General features: G+C 44.7%; 1 protein-coding gene across 1 annotated transcript in view; it reads right to left on the bottom strand.

Annotated features, from left to right (window-relative positions):
- RETREG1 (reticulophagy regulator 1) overlaps positions 1 to 19404 on the bottom strand; it is a 143179-nt gene that overhangs the window by 79163 nt on the left and 44612 nt on the right. Inside the window, exon 3 of the mRNA XM_081292731.1 lies at positions 15103 to 15133. Within this exon, the coding sequence (XP_081148857.1) occupies positions 15103 to 15133 (31 nt within the window). The remainder of the gene's footprint in view (positions 1 to 15102; positions 15134 to 19404) is intronic.

Consider the following 19404-nt stretch of genomic DNA (forward strand, 5'->3'; position numbering starts at 1 on the left):
GGCTCAGATGAACCCTGCCTTGAGTCTCACCCATATCTGACTTAGATGAGATTCTCATCTTTGGACTTTTGAGTTGGTGCTATATAGAAATGAGTTAAGACTTTGGATCTATTGGCATGTTTGGCGGGGTGGGGTATGAAAGTGTTTTGCATGTGAGAAGGTCATGAGTTTGGGAGCCAGCGACAGAATGTATGGTCTCAATGTGTCCCCCAAAGTGCCTGTGTTGGAAACCTACTTCTCCTGCCTTCATGAATGGATTCATGTTGGCTGTCCCTCTGGCATGGGTCAACGTCACTACCGTGGGAGGGATTTGTTATAAAAGTGAGCACATCTCCCTGCACGTTGGCTCTGGCTATCCATGTGGTGCCTTCCACCCTGCAAGGGGGAAGCCAGAAGGCCACACTAGAGGCAGAGCAGATGTAGACACTGTACTCTGGGGCTTCTCACTCTCCAGAACCAGGAGTCAAATAAACATCTGTTCTTTATACATTACCTGGTGCTGCGGTTGGACCTTATGTGGGTCCCAGAGGCCCACATGGTAAAGGTCTGGTTGCCAGCCTGTGGCACTACTGGAAGGTGTGGAAGGGCCTACTAGAAGGAAGTCACTGGGGCCTGTCCTTGAAGGGGACATTGAGTCCAGTTCCCTCCCCTACCCCTCTTTGCCTCCCACTGCCATGACATGAACGGCCTTCTCAAGCATCTACTCCTACAGAGTTTACTCGTCTGCCAGGCCCAAAGCAGCAGTGACTATGAACTGAAACCTCAGAAACCATGATCCAAAATGTCTTTCTTCCTTCTAAGCTGATTTTCTCAGGTATTTTATCACAGCAATGGAAAGTGAACTAACATACCTAGCATTAGGTATTTTGTTAACAGCAGCAGAAGCAGACCAAGACAAGCCCTTTTTCTATTTTGTCTGGATTCTATCCTCCTGTAATGTGAATGAAGAACGATAATCTATCAGACTCCAGGGTTGACCAGGATTGGCTAATGGCTCTGACTCTGAAACTGTCTTGATGTTAAATGACTCGGCCGGCCATGTGACCCACACTTCCCACCCAACACCTACCACGAAGTTAGACCCATGTTAGTAGTTGCAAAGTTATCTTCCAAAGGTATCAGAATATAAATGAGTAGGAAACTGGAAATGGCTAAGTCCTCTGAGGTCCAAACTCAAGTATCTACAACAACCCTTGAAATAACTCCCACAGTTCAGGGATCCCAGAGCTTAATAGTAATAGGAGGGGAAAGAATCTAAAATAATTTGAAAGAACTTTTCCTTTTTCTTTTTTTTTCTGGCGCCAGGGATTGAACTCAGGGGTACTCAACCACTGAGCCACATTCCCAGGCCTGTTTTGTACTTGTTTAGAGATAGGGTCTCACCACATTGCTTAGTGCCTCATTGTTGCTGAGGCTTGAACCCATGATCCTCCTGCCCCAACCTCTCGAGCCACTGGGATTATAGGCATGTATCACTGTGACCAGCTCCTCTTTATTTCTAAGGGATTCATGAAACACTGAAACTATTAGACCAAAGACATTAGCAAACAATGCCTTCTCCAGGAATCCAAATGCAGAACTGAAGGTCTTTATGATTTGGTGTCTTATGATCTCTTCAGGGGCTGAATCACCGGTAAGTTCATCTGACTCTAGTTCTGCATTTCTGTGAGTTGCATTAACCCAACCCAATTCCTCCACTCACCCTCATTATTGAATTCTAAAGGGGGAAATGGAGCAGAGAGAAAAGAGTGCTGTGGGATGAATGTCTGCGTCCCCCAACTCACGTGTGGAAGTGCCCACCCCCAATGATGGCATCTGGGTGTGAGGCCTTTGGGAGATAAGTGAGTTCAGATGAGATCATGGAGATGGAGCCCTGCATGATGGAACCTGTGTGCTGATAAGGGGATGAAGGGTCAGAGTGACCTGTGTCTGCTACCTGGGGTCCAAGAAGAAAGCAGCCCTCAGTCAGGCAGGAAGAGGGACCGCCACAAGCGCCAACCATGTGGGTGCCCCAGTCTCAGACTTCCAGCCTCCAGGACTGTGAGAAACTAATGCTTAATGGCATTCCACAATAGCAGCCCAAACTAAGACAAAGAGAATCCCAGGCCAAGAGTCATGACAAGTGGCAGTGGGAACCCATGTCTTAATAACGTGACCTCAGAGTTAAGCCTCCTGCAGCACCCAGCCCCTCCCCACTGCCTCTCTCCATGGCTTGAGCTCACCTGCTTACAAGAACATAGCTCTGCTTCTAGTCCAGAAGTAAGGTGGCAGAATCTAGAGGAGAAGCTTTCTCCAGAACTCAGCCTTTCTGCTATTGATGGAATTATCTATTATTCTAACCAACATGAGAAAATTCATTTATTACAAGTTGCGTATTCTTTCAACACAGGAGAAAAAAAGACAAACATGATAGACTCGTAATTTCTAGGTGTCCCACACAGAAATCACCCGTTCCTCAGGGCAAGATCACTTCACCCTTCCATTTAGCAAAGGACCTAACTCGATCCCCTAGATATCTGTTGACTGAGAAGGGCAGTCTCCTCTATTTCAGTTTCATGAGGACCCCGGGATGGTACTGTTTTTAGCCCCAAATCAGTTTTAGATCTGTTTCTCAATTTAAAAATACAAGATGATTTTTCATTTTAAAATTCTCTCAGTTTCTAGCTCTTCATTATACCCTAGCATGGTGCATCCATTAAAAGTCCCTTCAAGCAAAATGATTTACTTCCAGCTTAAACCCTGCCGGGAGGGGGGGGGATGAGGGGGGGGTATCTAAATGTGCAAATTGCCAACATAAACAGCCCCATTTCTGAGTTGAGAATGTTTAGCTTCATCAGTTTGGGGATACAGAGTTTTCTTTCTACAGCAGATGATTCCTGAGTCATGGTTGAAAATATCCTCAATCGTTTTTATAAAGATAATGATTTAAACTGATTTAAAAATAAGTCCAATACCAAGGAAAAGATTTCTGATGTATTTTCTGTGGGAGTAAAAAATAGTATTTGAAATCTAAAGCTTGCAGATCAGGAGAAATAAACATTGTAAGTGCTCTTTGGTCTTTAAATGACACGAGATGGCTCTGAATGTTTTAGTTTAAAAATACTCTCTAAGAATACAAGCCAAATGACTGCAGGATTATAAGTTCTCTCTCCCAGTTGTTCAGGTATTAAAAACAGGCACAAGTAAGAATAGCCTTCAGAAGAACTAATAAACAGCCAGGAGCACAGGCCATGAGCCACAGGCCTGCACCACCGAGGGCTCCTCTTACCCAAGCCCTCTCAGTAGCAGCACCGACCCTTCCATGCTGTTTATTCCTCCTCCTTAAAGAAACAAATCAAAATGGAAACATGACTTGAATGACAGAGGAAGGGCACATTCTTGGTTCTTCCTTAGAAGTGACACCCTCGCTGCTGGGGGATACTGATACCTCCTGGACTTCAACTTCCCCAGTGAACACGGGAGCACTTGTTCATTACCCCATGCTATCTTCAGTTTTCCAGTAGAGATTTATGACTGATGAACAAAGCCACTCCACCTCCTCCAAGACGAAATCTGTCCCAGAGCCAGACCTGACTCTCCCTGCAGGCCCTGCAGCTCATCTCTTCTCCTTCACCCACGTGGTCACATCTCTCCATTATGAGAAAAACCCAGCGGCACACTATTCACATTAGCCAAAAGATGGAAATAACCTAAATGTCCATTGATAGACATTTAGTGTTATGTCCAGACAATGGAATAGTATTCAGCTGTGAAAAGGAATGAAGTACTAAAAACAGTAATAACATGGAGAACTCTGAAGTCATTATGCTAAGTGAAAGAATCCAGACACATTTAAGATCATGCAATTCATTTATATGGAGTATTCAGAAGAGGAAAAGTCAGCTGAGAAATGCAGACTGGCTGCCAGGAGCCGGTTGGGGAGGGGGAAAGAGAAATGACTGTGCATGGTTATGGGATTTTCTGGATATGGGAGGTTCTGGAACTGGACAGTGATGATGGTGGCACAATACTATATGCACTAAGTGCCACTCAAGGTAGATTTGACATTATTGTGTTTTATCAAAAAAAAAAAAAGTTCAAGCAACAGCAATGAAAATTTGGATTTTCATTCCTGAAGACCTCCTCCCCTCCCCCTCCACACACATCAACAGAATCACAGAGAACCAGTCGCACAGGTCTCCCACAGCGCTTTTATACAACCATGGCCTTTCCCAGCTGGTGGCATGCCGGCTGGCTGCCCCAGGCCTCCAGGAAGAGCGTCTTCAGGACACTCTTAGCCGTGCTGGTTCCCTTCTCGGAGCCTCTGCTCCTCCACCCAGCGGGAACATTCTCCCTGCCCCACGCATGGCTACCTGTCCTTCCTTCTGCCTTGGTGATTGTGCCTCTCCGTCCTGCGCCACTCTGACCCCTTCAGGATGACCCCACGAATCCTGTCAAACTGCATTTCTTTGATGCACATAGCTCTGACTTAGCAAAACTGCCCTCCACATTTTCTAACAAAAGTCAAAAGTCTTTCACACAATCAAGAATATTATATCAGGGCTGGGGCTGTAGCTCAGTGGTAGGGCGCTTGCCTAGCACGTGTGAGGCACTGGGTTCAATTCTCAGCACCACATAAAAATAAATAAAATAAAGGTCCATCAACAATTAAAAAATATTTTTTTTAAAAAAGAATATATTCGTCTCCTATTGCTGCTGTAACAAATGGTCACAGATTTGATGACTTAAAACTCCACTCGTGTCTCTCCTCATTGTCCTGCTGTAGTCTCTGGGTCCTCTAGATGCTCTGGGTCGTCTATGTCCTTGCCTCTTCCAGCTTCTGCAGGCCACCTGCATTCCTCAGTCTGTGCATCCCTTCCTCCATCTTCCAAGCCTGCAGCCGAGTATCTTCTCTCCCCTTTGATCTACTTCCCTTACCCAGGGCCTTGTGCAGGCTACACAAGTGTTGTTCCACACAGCCACACCCCCAGCCCTCTCCTTCCCTCTCACAAGGACTGGTGGGGCAGTGTTGGGTCACCTAGATAACCCTGGATCATCTCCCCACCTCAAGATCCTTAGCTTACACATCTGCAAGGCCCATTTTGCCATTTAAAGTAACAGATTCACAGGGTCTGGGAGTCAGAATATGGACCTGTTTGGTGGAGAAGGAGGGTATTTACCAAGTCTACTCTAAAACCCCCAAATTCCTAAAAATATGCTGCTTCAGACGATAGACCTGTAAGCTTTTCCAACAAGGAAAGACCTTTGCTGTCGATATTTAACAGAATCACCAATACATCCTCTCTCCATCTAACCACATACAAATAAAGCTATTTTCTGGGAATCATGATTTCAGGTTAGAGTTGGGGGTGGGAGGGGGAGAAATCCATGAAGTTTCATTCATTTTTCCAAGAGAGAAAAACACTAAGTCAAGGACCAAGGGTGGAAGGAAAGATTTTTGAGAATACACAATAAACAACTCTCAAAAGACTTTATAAGTCCCTGGACAACAACGAGCAGTAAAAGGGTCCGGCACTCAAAGTGGCATTGAGTTCTTATGAGCCTCGAAAATCGTTAGGTCATTTCTCAACTAGGGCGCACAGCCCTTTGTCACTGATTTATGCCATTCGTTTGTGAATTTCCTCCCTCACCATCTTTCTTTTTCTCCAATGATGGATCCTATCACTTCTCTTATTCCCTATTTTTTCACTCCCCCTATTTCACTAAGATTTATTATCCATGCATCTCTGTGCCACAGAGAGGAAGTAGCCTTTAATTGGATTTCTTCTTGTAACCGGAGCAATAGTAAGGTTCTTGCCCTCCTAAAATGTGCAGTGCAAGTCCACCACCACTCGGGGGCCAAGCTGCTGCATCTGTTCAGTGGCCACCTTCTGACGGCTGAGACTGCCTGCCTCTCCCACTCCCCCTAGTGGCAGCCAGCTCCCGAACTGCTGGGCTTGCTCTGTCTAAAGACACAAGCAAAATTTGCGGGGACGCCTGAAATGTTTCTAATGGGTGTAGATTTTACACAACCTTTCAAACGTATAGCACTCTTGCTTTGGAAACTGTTCACCTCAAGCACCAGGAATTTACTCTTTTCCTTGTATTGATCTTTGGTACTGTCACAGAGTGAACTCAGAAACCACGGAAACAATGGACAGTGTGATTAGAAAACAAACAAAACGTCAAGCCCAACAAAAGCAGAGTGGATAAATACATCGTGCTATAATCACATGATGGAATATTATAAAGCAGAAAAAATAAATGAACCACAGCTATATACAGCAACATGATTAATCTTAGAAAATGTCATAAGACATTAGTCCTACAAGAGTATGCAAATATGGTACCATTTTTATACACCTCAAACCAAAAATTTTATTTATGTGTATATGTAATTAAAATCCCTATATATAATTAAATATAAACTATAAATATATGTAAAATATTTACATAAAAGTTTATAATTACAAATATTACATATATACACATATATATTAAATATATATGTAAATGTAGATCTTTTTAAAAGCAAAGGAAGGAAGAATACAAAAATTCAGGGTTGTGCTTCATACATCTTCACTTGATTATGGTGTTTTTAGCTTGTGTGTGTGTGTGTTGTGTAGATTCAACAAACACAATCATTAAACTCTAACTAAGGGGTGTGTCTAGGCAGACAGACCAGCCTAGACACACCGGGGAAAGGCTGTCAAGACAGGACCCCACGTCCTCTCAGATTCATTCCTGTTTGAACTTTCCAAAGACTACGGTTTGGAGCGTGGGGTCGAGGTGTGCATCTGACTGTGGATGACACACAGTTTCTAAATATTGACTTGAAACATTCTCAGTTGTATACCTAAGATCAGGAGCACATGCCTTTGGACCCATCACCTGTACCTGAGACTCGCCACTCCTGGGGACTCCACCTGACTGTGGAACAACTCGGCTTTCCTGATCCTGGTGCTGTGGGCTGTGTGTCAAGCGCGGGGCTGGCTGGCCCCACCTGTAATGGCGCTTACTTCCTTGCCCTGTCTCCTTCTCTGGACCTGGGCCCCATCTTTGTTTCCAATGACTGGGCAGTGCCAGCCTCCTCCTTGAACCAGAGCCGTTTCTGGACGGCAGCACAGGAGCCACAGCCCTTGGGCACGAAGGCAAGCTAAATCCCTGGGCCATGCTGCAGCCCAGTGTCACCTCCCCATAGCCACCAGACTGCTGGGACACTCCCCACTCTCCAAGTTCTTTTGCTTCCCTTCTTGATAAAGGCATGTGCAGTTAAAGGGAAAAAAATGTAATGAGGATCAAGGACCAAAACAATTCAAACCACTTAACATTCCATGGGTGGACGTAGCTACCAGCTTAGAGTTGTGCCAGGTACTTCACTGTGCTTACTTTAAATCTATAATCTTTAATAAAAATTAGCAATGAAAGATGATTTTTCATATCCCTAAACATCTTTTATATGGTGGTCTTCACTGGAAACATAATATTCCACTGCTTCCAGCGCATAACTATAATAGTGAAAAACTAAACCTCCTGGTGTAAAACAATAATCCTCTCACACGGGGCTCCTACCTCAGGGCCCTTGCACCTAAGACTCCCTCTGCCTTGATTCTCTTCACCCAGACATTATTCTCAATCTCCCTCCCTCAGGGCTTTGCTCAAAAATCTTATTGTGCCCCTTGTCTTCTGCCAATGTTTGGCTCCATCAATCTGTTTATATTAAGGGGAATGTATTACTTGTGAAGGGAATATGCAGCCAGCCACGAGGGTAAGAACTTACGCCTTGCCAACACAGCAGGTGGGATACAAAATACACCTTCTGTTTCCATCCATCCATCCATCCATCCATCCATCCATCTGTCCATCTATCAATTTATTTATTTACTTATTTCATTGGTACCAGGAATTGAACCCAGGGGTGGGTGATTAACCACTGAGCCACATCTGCAGCCCTTTCATTTTTTATTTTGAGACAAGGTCTCACTAGGTTGCTTAAGGCCTTGCTAACTTGCTTTGAACCTGGGATCCTCCTGCCTCAGCCTCCTGAGCCACTATGATTATAGGCATGGACCACTACTCCTGGGTCCCTTTATTTTTAATGCCTCAAGAAATAAATCATTGCCATAGTGAACATCCACATCAACTTCTAGCGGGCTCTTTCCTTGAACTTCCATCCTAGGGAGGTGCTGACTTTGGTCTGACAGATTCCGAGGGAAAAGTATGGGCCTTAAGTGTCTGGCATGAAACATTTTAAAAAACCTGTTAATTTTTTATGGAGATACATCATTGATAATGAGAGATAATTAGTATAACTCTCCATATCAGTTTCCTCCAAAGCAGCTTTAAAATCTGGTCTCTTGTTTCACACTTGTCTTCAACAGGTCTCATTTTCAAAGTGCAACTTGAAAAAATGAACGCAACAGATCAGAATCTGGATGGGGAACTCTGCAGCCCAATCCCTGCAGCCCTGCTAAGGGTTTGTTGTGTGCTGATGAATGGGTCCCTTCTTTTGTAAGGAAGAAAGAAAAGGGCTTTGACTCTCCCTTGTACAATAGATGACTACAGAATTGTGCTCAATTATTATTTTTTAAAAAAGGAATGAAAGGCCTATTCTAGCTTTTATTTTGACAGGGATGGACTTTCAAAGTGGTGCTGAGCTCCTGGGCTCCCCAGGCATCCCCAGCCAGAGACAGATCAGGCACAATGTGCTTATGCCCGTGGCCAGAGAATCCCAAAGGTCACTGGCTATTTCTTTTTTCTTTTTCTTCTTCTTCTTCTTTTTTTTTTCTACTTAACCCAATCAAATTTGGCTTACTTTACTACAAGATTTCCTTTTAAAACTCATGGAGAGGGCTGGGGATGTGGCTCAAGCGGTAGCACGCTCGCCTGGCATGCGCGGGGTGCTGGGTTCGATCCTTAGCACCACACAAAAATAAAATAAAAATGTTGTGTCCACCAAAAACTGAAAAATAAATATTAAAAAATTCTCTCTCTCTCTCTCTCTCTCTCTCTTTAAAAAAAAAAAAAAACTCATGGAGATGTGACTCCCTCTTTATAGGTCACCAACCATAAAACTAAAACCTAGAGCTTTCCCACACTATGCTTACTAGCAAGGTTCAAGGTCCAGGCCTACAATGTGCAAGTTACAAGGGGACTTTAAGTCACATGAGAAAAATTAAAACTCTAAATTCTATAGTTTTCAACACTTGAGAGTCAGAACTATTGTTGTACTAACACGAAAGGGAGTGAAGCTCTCAGGCTATCAACTCTGCGTGGGAACCCAGATCAGCCAGCCTGTTATACGGTTCTGATACGAATGATGAGATGACGAAATGTAAAACAGCGTTCTAAGCTCCACTTCTCAGAGGAGACAATTTGGTGAAGGCTAGATGGCTGTCCCTTGTGATGGTGGTATAATGCTGACCTTGGGATTTGATGTCCTAGGCACCTCTGACTCAATGGCTCCAATCTGCCCGGGGGCCTAGGCAGCTGGGACAACACCAGGACTTGGATTTTACATCCAATGATTCCTGGATCCTCTCTCTCTGCCCTTCCAAATCCACAAGCACCGGGATGCTTGGCTGGCAGTTAGGGTGAAGCCCACCAGACAAAAGGGCCTTTCATTCCCAGAACTGGGCCACATACTGCTACTCTGAGAACACAGGGAGAGAGTGACTGGGAGTGAGAGAGCTGGGAGGAACTCCTGCGATTCAACCCCACCAGAGTAAAAGGCTGATGGCTCTCTCACTGGACCTTTGGCCCCAGACAGACCTACCCTGTTAATTCTGTACTCTGCTCTCAAGAGTCCAGTCAAGGGGAGGCCACCAAACACCAGTCACCATCTGCACTATTGGAAGGTCACCACCCTCTTCTTGCAGATAGCATGCTGTTAGCAGCATCTGGATACCTAGAATATCTGTGAGAAAATGCCACAGCTCTCGGCCATAATTTTGAAATTTCATATTTCATTGCCACAAAGAAAACTTTTTTTTTGTAAATTGGTACTAAACAATAAGGTAAGATTTATGCCAGGTATGGAGATGCATGCCTGTAATCCCAGCAGCTCAGGAGGCTGAGGTATAGGAGGATCTCAAATTCAAGGAAAGCCTCAAGCAACTCAGCAAGACCTCTTTCTAAATAAAATATTAAAAAGGGCTGGTGTTATGATTTGGATGTGAGGTGTCCCCCAAAAGTTCATGTGTGTTATAATGCAAGAAGGTTTAGAGGAGAAATGATTGGGTTATGAGAGCCTTAAACCCAATCAGTGAATTAATCACCTGATGGCAAGTAGAATCCCTATCTCTGTTTCCTTATCATCAATGTGAGCTGCTTCCCTTGGCCACACTTTTCCACCATGTTGTCTTGCCTCATCCTTGAGCCCTGAGGAATGGAGCTGGCTGTCTATGGACTGAGACCTCTGAAACCATGAACCCTCAAATAAACTTTTTCTCCTCTACAATTGTTCTGGTCGAGTCTTTTAATCACAGCAGAGAAAAAGCTGACTAAAACAGCTGGAGATGTGGCTCAGAGGTAAAGTGCCCCTGGGTTCAATCCCTGGTATCAAAAAAAAAAAAAAAAATTAAGATGAAAACAACCCATCTCTTAATCTGGGTGACAATGAACAAACTATTAAAGAACTAGTAGAGACATTTTGAATGATTGTTATATATAAGTGAAGATGTTTCTTTATAACTCATACTTACTGAGAAGTACCTGGCCACGCTGAAGGCAATTTTACATTTTTAGAAGACACACATGCGGGACAAGGTAACACTCTTGTTTTCTCTCAAACAGATGATTTTTCAATCAATTGCCGTAGTTTCATGCAGAAAGAAAAAGCTACTATGATAGTGTGAACCAAGTTTCAAGTCAGTGCTAGGAATGAACCATAAAAGATGTTGATTTGGTTCATCTGACAGATGGCTCTGACTAGATCCTGCTCAGATCCTAGCGGTAGTGCCTGGGGAAGAAGGAGGCCACGCAGGAGCCCTTCTCAGGACACACCCACTGACAGCTACATTTTGACAAATGAGTTTTCCGTGTACATAGTCTGACTTGTGAATGGCATCTGATTAAAATCATCCGATTTTTATTGTTGATGAGACCACTGGAAATCAACCCTGGCTTGAGTACTATGTATTAGTTCAGTGAAACATGGAGAACTTTGCAGATACCCCCAAGTGTCCAGAAGAGCTGTTTCCTGGGCAGGAGCTGTCACCACCTTCCTGAATATTTTAAGGTTAGTTTAAATGATGATGAAAGCACATTTTCCCAAAGAATACATAACACTCTGTGAAAGGACAAGTCTCGGGACTGCAGAGAAGAAGGGAGGAAGAAGTTTCTTTTTAATTCAAAAAGCTTTATAATGGCACTGAAAGGTGAGTGCAGTGCTCGGATCCACTTTTCAAACTGAAATTAATGCAACTCACGCTCCTTAAATGCTCCTACTGCAACGGAAAGCACAGGGGCAGAAGGCCTGACTTACTCTACGGTCCAGCACCAGCTGAAATTGATCCAGTGCAGTGCTGGAAAGAGGCAGGACAGGCCCTGCTGTCTGGACTGAGAGCCTCAGCTGTTGGGCCCATGGGCGCAGGGGGATTCCCAGCTACTGCCAGTGAGGTGAGGGTGACGGTCCCGATGGGCATCCCAGATGGGAAGTGAAAAGACCCTGGCCCCACACAGTCCCCAAGAGCACAGCAGCGCCTCCCTCTGCTGCAAAGGATCTGCTGATCAGCTGCTGTGTGTTCTATCCTTACTTCTTCACTGTTAAAAACATAAGCTCTCCCCAGGGCCAGATGCTAAGGATCCCTGTACACAACAAACCGAATCACCCTCAAAGCAATTCAAGGCACAAACATTTTAATTTCACACCTCCAACGGGGAGAATGGTATTTCAGGTTGTAGACTACAGAGGACAGATACAGACAAGTTTCATTCCAGGATAAATTAAATCAGTTTGAGAGTCACTGACCGCAGAAAAACATGAAGACAACAATATGGAAGAGATGTACAGACCCGCAAATAGGCCTTCATAGACACTGACATCTGGGCAGGACATCTGAGATGACTGAATCTTACTTTCCTCCTAACTGAGGCCAGGAGAGGAGTGGGCCTTGGCAAGATCAGTAGCCTCAAGGGTGGGAACAGGATAAAAACACCTAGGGGACAGTGAATGAGACCCTTCCTAAAAGGCTATTTCCTTTGTCATGCCTGAGCACCCTCCCTAAGGAGCAAAACATTATCTGTCTAACAAAGGACACAGAAAAAGGAGTTATTTCTCTATGACCAAACCTAACTGGTAGTAGAGTGAGTCCTGTGGTCCTGTTGTGCTCATTACTATTTTTTTTTCCAAATCATTATCAAATAATAAAATGGCTTCTCTATTAAAAGAACACACACAGTAAAGATTCTTAACACAAGCTGTACGTGTGTTCAGAAGGAGTGTGGATGGCAAGGACTCCAAGAAAGAAGGAGAGATATCAGGGGCCCTTTTGTGCTACTATAACAGAATACCGAAGGCTGGGTTATTTATAAAGAACAGAGATTTATTTCTCATAGTTCCAGAGGTTGGGAAGCATTCACCAGACGAGGGGCTGCATCCTGTGAGGGCTTCGTGCTGTGTCATTATATGGTAAAGAAGAGGAAGAGGAGGAACCTGCAGCCTCAAGCCCTTTATTAGCTGCATAGGGCCATTCTTGAGGTGGGGGCCTCATGACCTCCTCCAGTGAGGTCCCAGCACCTAACACTGTTGCACTGGGGATTAGGTTTCTGACACATGAACTTTAAGGGACACGTTCAAATCATATCAAGGGATGACACTGGTCAAACTGAGTAAACGTGAATCTGAAAGGATTTTGCATCAGAAAATCACAGGCTTTTGTTGTTTGTTTTTTAATCTTGTTGTAGTTGTAGATGGACAGAATGTCTTTATTTTGTTTGCTTATTATGTGGTACTAAGGATTCAACTCAGTGCCTCACACAGGGTAAGCAAGTGCTCTGCCACTGAGCTACAGCCCCAGCCCCAGGGTTTTTTGTTTTTATTTTTTTTTATCCTGAATTCAAGCAGCTCACCTGGTCTAACCTTCTCCCAACCACAACTAGAGAACAAGCCTCAGTTCTGCCATCTGATGAATGGGAAAACCCAGGTACAGAGAGCCTAAGATAAAGACCCAGGACAGCCCAGCACATTCATGCATTCATGGGGGGGGGGGGGCGAGACTAGGAGCAGGCCCTGGGGCCAGGCTGGGGAGGCAGGGTGTGCCCAGAGCTACCTCCGTGGACTGTCCTTACAACTCAGATTCTGCTCCCTGGCTGTGTTCTCTCTGCCACCTTCTGATCTAACCTTCACTTCCCAGATAGATTCTCCTGCTTCACAGAGAACCAGCCGGAGGCAGCTGCACCATGACTCAGCCAGGCAGTCAGGCTAAAGTCAAGTCCTGCTCCTGCTGACAGCGTGTCCCCTTGTCACGGTGTGATGAAAATGGCCCCTGGCTTCCATGCTCCTCCCAAACATGTCACCCCAGTCCAGCCACGAGAAACACAGCAGACAGGTTTCCAGAGGGGCCTCGTGTTAGGCAGCTCTTTTGCTGCTGTGACCAAAAGACAGGAACAATTTTAGAGGAGGAAAAGTTTACTTGGGACTCAGGGTTTCAGGGGTCTCAGTCCACAGATGGCCGGCTCCATTGCTGTGGGTCAGAGACCAGGAAGAACATCATGGCAGAAGGGGGTGGGGGAGGAAGGGACTCAGGAGATGACACCAAGAAGCAGAGAGAGACAAACAGCTCCACTTGTCAGGGACAAAATATAAACCCTAAAGGCACACCCCCAGAAATCATCTCCTCCAGCCACACCCTACCTGCCTGCTTACTACCCAGTTAATCCCATCAGGTGACTAATTTACTGATCAGGTTAAAACTTGCATGACCCAGTCATTTCGCCTCTAAGCCTTCTTGCATTGTCTCCCACGTGGGCTTTGCGGAGAACCTCACATCTAAACCACAACAGGCCTCCTATGGTGTACCTGACCAGTGCTCCTCAAAAACATCAAGATCAGCAAAAATAAGGAAAGGCTGAAAGCTATCATGGCCCAGAAGAGCCTGAGGAGACAGAACCGCTAGCCCAGCGTGATGTCCCGCGTGGGACGCTGGAACCACAAAGCAGCATTAGGTAAGAACTAAGGAACCCTGAACAAGGCAGAGACTCAGGTCCATCAGAGCACACGGCTCTGCTTCATGACCTGAAACCCATCACCATGCTGAAGCCAGATGTCAGCAATGGGGCCTGCGCCTGGCAAAGGCAATGATTTGTGTAGGAGTTTTCGTGACATTATTTTGTCGTCCTTTTCACACACCCAGTTCATGACGTCCACTTGACACAAGGCCAGTACCCCAACCATCCTTTCTAAGTCATACAAATATGTATTTTAAGGCAGAAGGTTTTTTTAAAAAACCAATCCCTACACACATTCCTTTCCCTGCAGACTGATCCTCACACTGTCCTCAGTTTCCTGCTTCCCATGTGTCTAAGGGGTGAAGTGAACCCTCATCACCTGCAGCAACCCTGTCCTCGTCCACTGGAGCAGGCCCTTCCTGCTACCAGCAGATGATGCCAAATGAACTGGGCCGAGGTCTGGCCGTGGCAGGCGAGTGGTCAGCGGCTGCTCAGTTTTCTCTGCACTTCACCTGCCAGCTGCTCACCCCTCCCCATCTTCTCCACCACTCCAAAGTCCTCTAGATGGACAGCATGTCTAACCCTCGGGAACATTCCAGCAGAGTTCTCCATCCCCACCACTGCAGCACTGTCCACACCCCAAAAATGAAGCCTCAAAGGAAGTCCAAAGTGAAATGCGTCCCTCCCTTCACTTCCAAACCCCCATGCACGATGCACTCCCCACACATGTTGCCCAATATTAAGACAAAATGTGAACCATTTCCTAAATGAGTCCCAGTTTTATCTTGTTCTCAGTTTCACTGTATTTTTATTTTTCCACTCCTGTAAATTACTATAGGACTTAGATCCCCCCGTCACTAAAAATATGATGTCAAAGCCACGTCCAGGCAGCTCCGTCCCCCTCCCCTGCACCCTCCCCTCCACTAGTCATATCATTGAAAGAAAGTCTCCTACCTTTCGCTGAGGCTTCTCCACAACTGTGCACCTGCAAGAGGGAGAGGAAAATGAGAGACTTAACCAAGCGGCGCTCTCCTGAGGCATTTCCCAACTTAAAAATATTACAAGATATGTCAAGTGGAACCTTGAGATCTTTAAGCGCTGCAAACTATCAGATCTTATGAGGTATACTGCTGGTGCCACGACTAATTCAGGCAGTTAATTCACAAAAAAAGTTAGTGGAATCCTACTACATGCAAAACAGTTGAGTCGGTGCCCTGAGGGATGGAATGCTCCAGCACGCACAGCCCCTGCCTCGGGGGCTTCACTGTCCAATGTGGCAGACCAAATGTGTGCTCCAGTAAATGTGAACCCAGAGAGGCAGAGCAGGAACCGCACAAGAGGAGGAGTAACCATGAGGGTCGGCGGGAGAGATTATGTGGCTGCTCCAGGGAGCATGAATAATAGAGGTGGCATTGAAGGTGAGTCTTGGCACCATCCTGGCAAAATGAGACAACTGTGACTGGAAAAGGGAGATTTTTATCTAGTCATTCTTTTTTTTTTTATTAGTTGCTCAAGACAATACAGTGATCTTGACATATCATACATTTGATTCAAATAGGGTATGAATTCTCATTTTTCCACGTGCACAGATTGCGGGATCACATTGTTATACATCCATGTGTATACATACAGCAATCCTAGTGTCAGATGTATTCTGCTGCCCTCCCTATCCCCCCCTCCCCTTCCCTCCCCTCACTATTCTCTACCCATTCTACTGTGACACTTATCTCTCTCTCTCTCCTTTTTTTTTCTTCCCTTCCCCCTCCCACCATCATATATGTATTTTGTGAACCCATGAGGGTCTCCTTCCGTCTTCCGTGCAATTCCCCTTCTCCCTCCCTCCTCTTTTCCTTGTTTCGTGGTGACCTTCTTCTCATGCTCTTCCTTCCTACTCTGTTTTGAGTCACCTCCCTTATATCAGGGAAGACATTCGGCATTTGTTTTTTAGGGATTGGCTAACTTCGCTTAGCATAATCTGCTCTAGTGCCATCCATTTCCCTGAAAATGCCATGATTTTGTTATTTTTTAATGCTGTGTAATATTCCATTGTGTATAAATGCCACATTTTTTAATCCATTCATCTGTTGAAGGGCATCTGGGTTGGTTCCACAGTCTAGCTATTGTGAATTGTGCTGCTATGAACATTGATGTAGCTGTGTCCCTGTAGTATGCTCTTTTTAGGTCTTTTGGGTATAGTCCGAGAAAGGGAATATCTGGGTCTAATGGTGGTTCCATTCCCAGCTTTCCAAGGAATCTCCATACTGCCCTCCAAATTGGCTGCACCAGTTTGTAGTCCCACCAGCAAAAAGGTACAAGTGTACCCTTTTCCCCACATCCTCGCCAGCACTTATTGTTTGACTTCATAATGGCTGCCATTCTTACTGGAGTGAGATGGTATCTTAGAGTGGTTTTAATTTGCATTTCTCTGATAGCTAGAGATGGTGAGCATTTTTTTGTGTACTTGTTAATTGATTGTATATTCTCCTCTGTGAAGTGTCTGTTTAGATCTTTGGCCCATTTGTTGATTGGGTTATTTATGTGTTTTTTTGTTGTTTAACGTTTTGAGTTCTTTGTATATTCTGGAGATTAGCACTCTATCTGATGTGTGAGGGGTAAAAATTTGTTCCCAGGATGTAGGCTCCCTACTTACCTCACTTATTATTTCTCTTGCTGAGAAAAAACTTCTTAGTTTGAATATGTCCCATTTGTTGATTCTTGATTTTAACTCTTGTGCTATAGGTGTCTTATTAAGGAATTTGGAGCCTGACCCCATAAGATGGAGATTAGGGCCAACTTTTTCTTCTATTAGATGCAGAGTCTCTGGTTTGATTCCTAGCTCCTTGATCCATTTTGAGTTAACTTTTGTGCATGGTGAGAGAAAGGGATTCAATTTCATTTTGTTGCATATGGATTTCCAGTTTTTTCTAAGCAGGAAGTGTGAATCAGGAGGTTTAGTGATACCAAATTTCAAACTATACTATAGAGTAATAGTAACAAAAACAGCATGGTACTGGTACCAAAACAGTCGGGTGGACCAATGGTACAGAATAGAGGACACAGAGACTAATCCACAAAGTTACAACTATCTTATATCTAGTCATTCTTTAGGTATAAGCCTATGTCTAGGCACAAATGAAAGTATATAGACATGCACATAATTTGCTTTTTAAAATCTCCAGTGACTGTCTTCAGTGGCTCATTTTTTGTTTGTTTGTTTGTTTGTTTTTTGCAGCCCTAGAGAATGAACCCGGGGTGCTGTATCACTGAGTTATTCCCAGACTTTTTTTTTTTTAATTTTTGAGTGAGAGTCTCACTAAATTGCTGAGGCTAGTCTCAAACTTGAGATTCTCCTGCTTCATCTTTAGAGTCCCTGGGACTATAGGCATGTGCCAGCACACCTGGTGACTGAGTCTTGATATTATACTCAAAATAATAAATGGCCGTGAGAACATTTCTGCATGGTCCATTAGACAAAGGGTCAAAGGTGTTGTCCTTATGTTCTTCACAATCCCCTATCAAAGGTCCAGGTGATAAGCTGACTTCCAGGAAAAAGTTTCTCAAAACTGTTTTCGGCATTTCCTCAGACCACTAGAACTGTGCAATTAAGTCTACAGCCCTACCACCCTGAACATGCCCCATCTTGTCTGATATCAGAAGCTAAGCAGGGTCAGGCCTGGTTAGTACTTACATGGGAGAACTGCACAATTAATCTGATTTCCTTTTTGCCTTGGTTGCCTGTAAGCAAGGGGATAAACCTATTGCTCAGAAATGTTACTCTGTTAGACTTCTGCTCCTCTGATAGACCTCTTGTAAACAGCATTATGTTTTATGTCCCTTCAAACTCTTTGGAGTTAAGTGGCATATAAAAGCAAATCAACAACTCAAGAGAACCCAGGCAATTGTGAGCAATAGTGAGGTCCCAACTAAAGTTGGGAGCTGGATGGACTCAATTCTACAGACATCAGCACATCTTGACACATGACATTTCCATAACAACTCTGCAGCTAAGAGTCGGGAAGGCAGACGGTGGTACAGGATGCTAGAGTGCTTGCTTGTCTTTGTTATTTAACCTGGCGGAATAAGTACGGTTGGTGGACAAGGGAACAAGGACACTTAAAATAGCAAGGACAGAATCTCTACAGTCTTTGAGCATGGACTGGGGGAATGAGCAGAGAAGGGGCTGAGGGACAGTATATGAGAGGCAAGGGGCTGAGCAGGAAAAGTAAATCAAGAGTCCCTGAGCCAGCTCAGCAGGAGCAAGGAGCCAGGGAGGGTAGGTGGAGGGTTCAGTGGCAACCGACTTTCAGACTTTATAAATGGTGGACATACAGTACTTCCAAAGGCTAAGATCAAAGATGAGGCTACCTAGCAGGTGACCATCCAGCCAACATTTGAGCCAGAGAGAACCACAATCAATGGAAAGTACATGAAGATCTAAGTGGACTACAAGACCTACATATCCCTATTCCATAGCAGCAAGAATGCTCAGAATGTGGCATTAACAGATAGTCCAGATTTTGCAGAAGGGAGAAGGCCTAAAGGGATAGTGGTAGCAAATGCTTCACACTGGTAGCCCTGGGGAGTGAGGGGGACACTGGCTAAGCCCTCTTCCTATCTACAGAGCTGTAGCTAAAGATCTTAAAGAGAGCCTGGGGTGGAAGTGGCTGGTTCTACTGCAATAGGGAGAAAAAAAAATGTGGTAGGATCAAGTTTAGGAATGGGAGAAGAGTTCTCCATGGCACAGAAGAATTCCCCAGAGCGGAAATGATGGGTTAACACAAGGGCACATGTGCTCAAGGAGCCTGTTAAAGAGAGAAATGAGAGAGATCTGCTGCAGAGAGTGGCCTACTCAGACCAGCCACTCACAATAGGATGTGGGTTCCCTTAGGTTTCACAAAAGCTCATTCATTTGATGATAACTCTGCTCCCCCATCCCAACTGCTTTCTATTTCATATTAAGCACCTAGGATGGTACCAAACATAATAACTAGGAGTACCCAAACTCACAGAAGCAGACAATAGAATGGTAATTGATCAAATTACATTTTTATGTATGTACAAACATCCCACGATAAAACCCATCAATCTGTATAATTAAGACTCACCAATAAAAATTTTTGAAAAAGAAAGAAAGGTGGTTGCCAGGTCCTAGGGGGAAGGTGATGGGGGACTAGTCACTAGGTGCAGATGTTCAGTCATCAAGAAAATTCCCAGCCAGAGCTGCTATGCAACATGCACCAAGGTAATAACACGGCA

Source organism: Spermophilus citellus (assembly GCF_964194105.1).
Source record: "Spermophilus citellus genome assembly, chromosome: 1".
NCBI classification, from domain to species: Eukaryota; Metazoa; Chordata; class Mammalia; order Rodentia; family Sciuridae; genus Spermophilus; species Spermophilus citellus.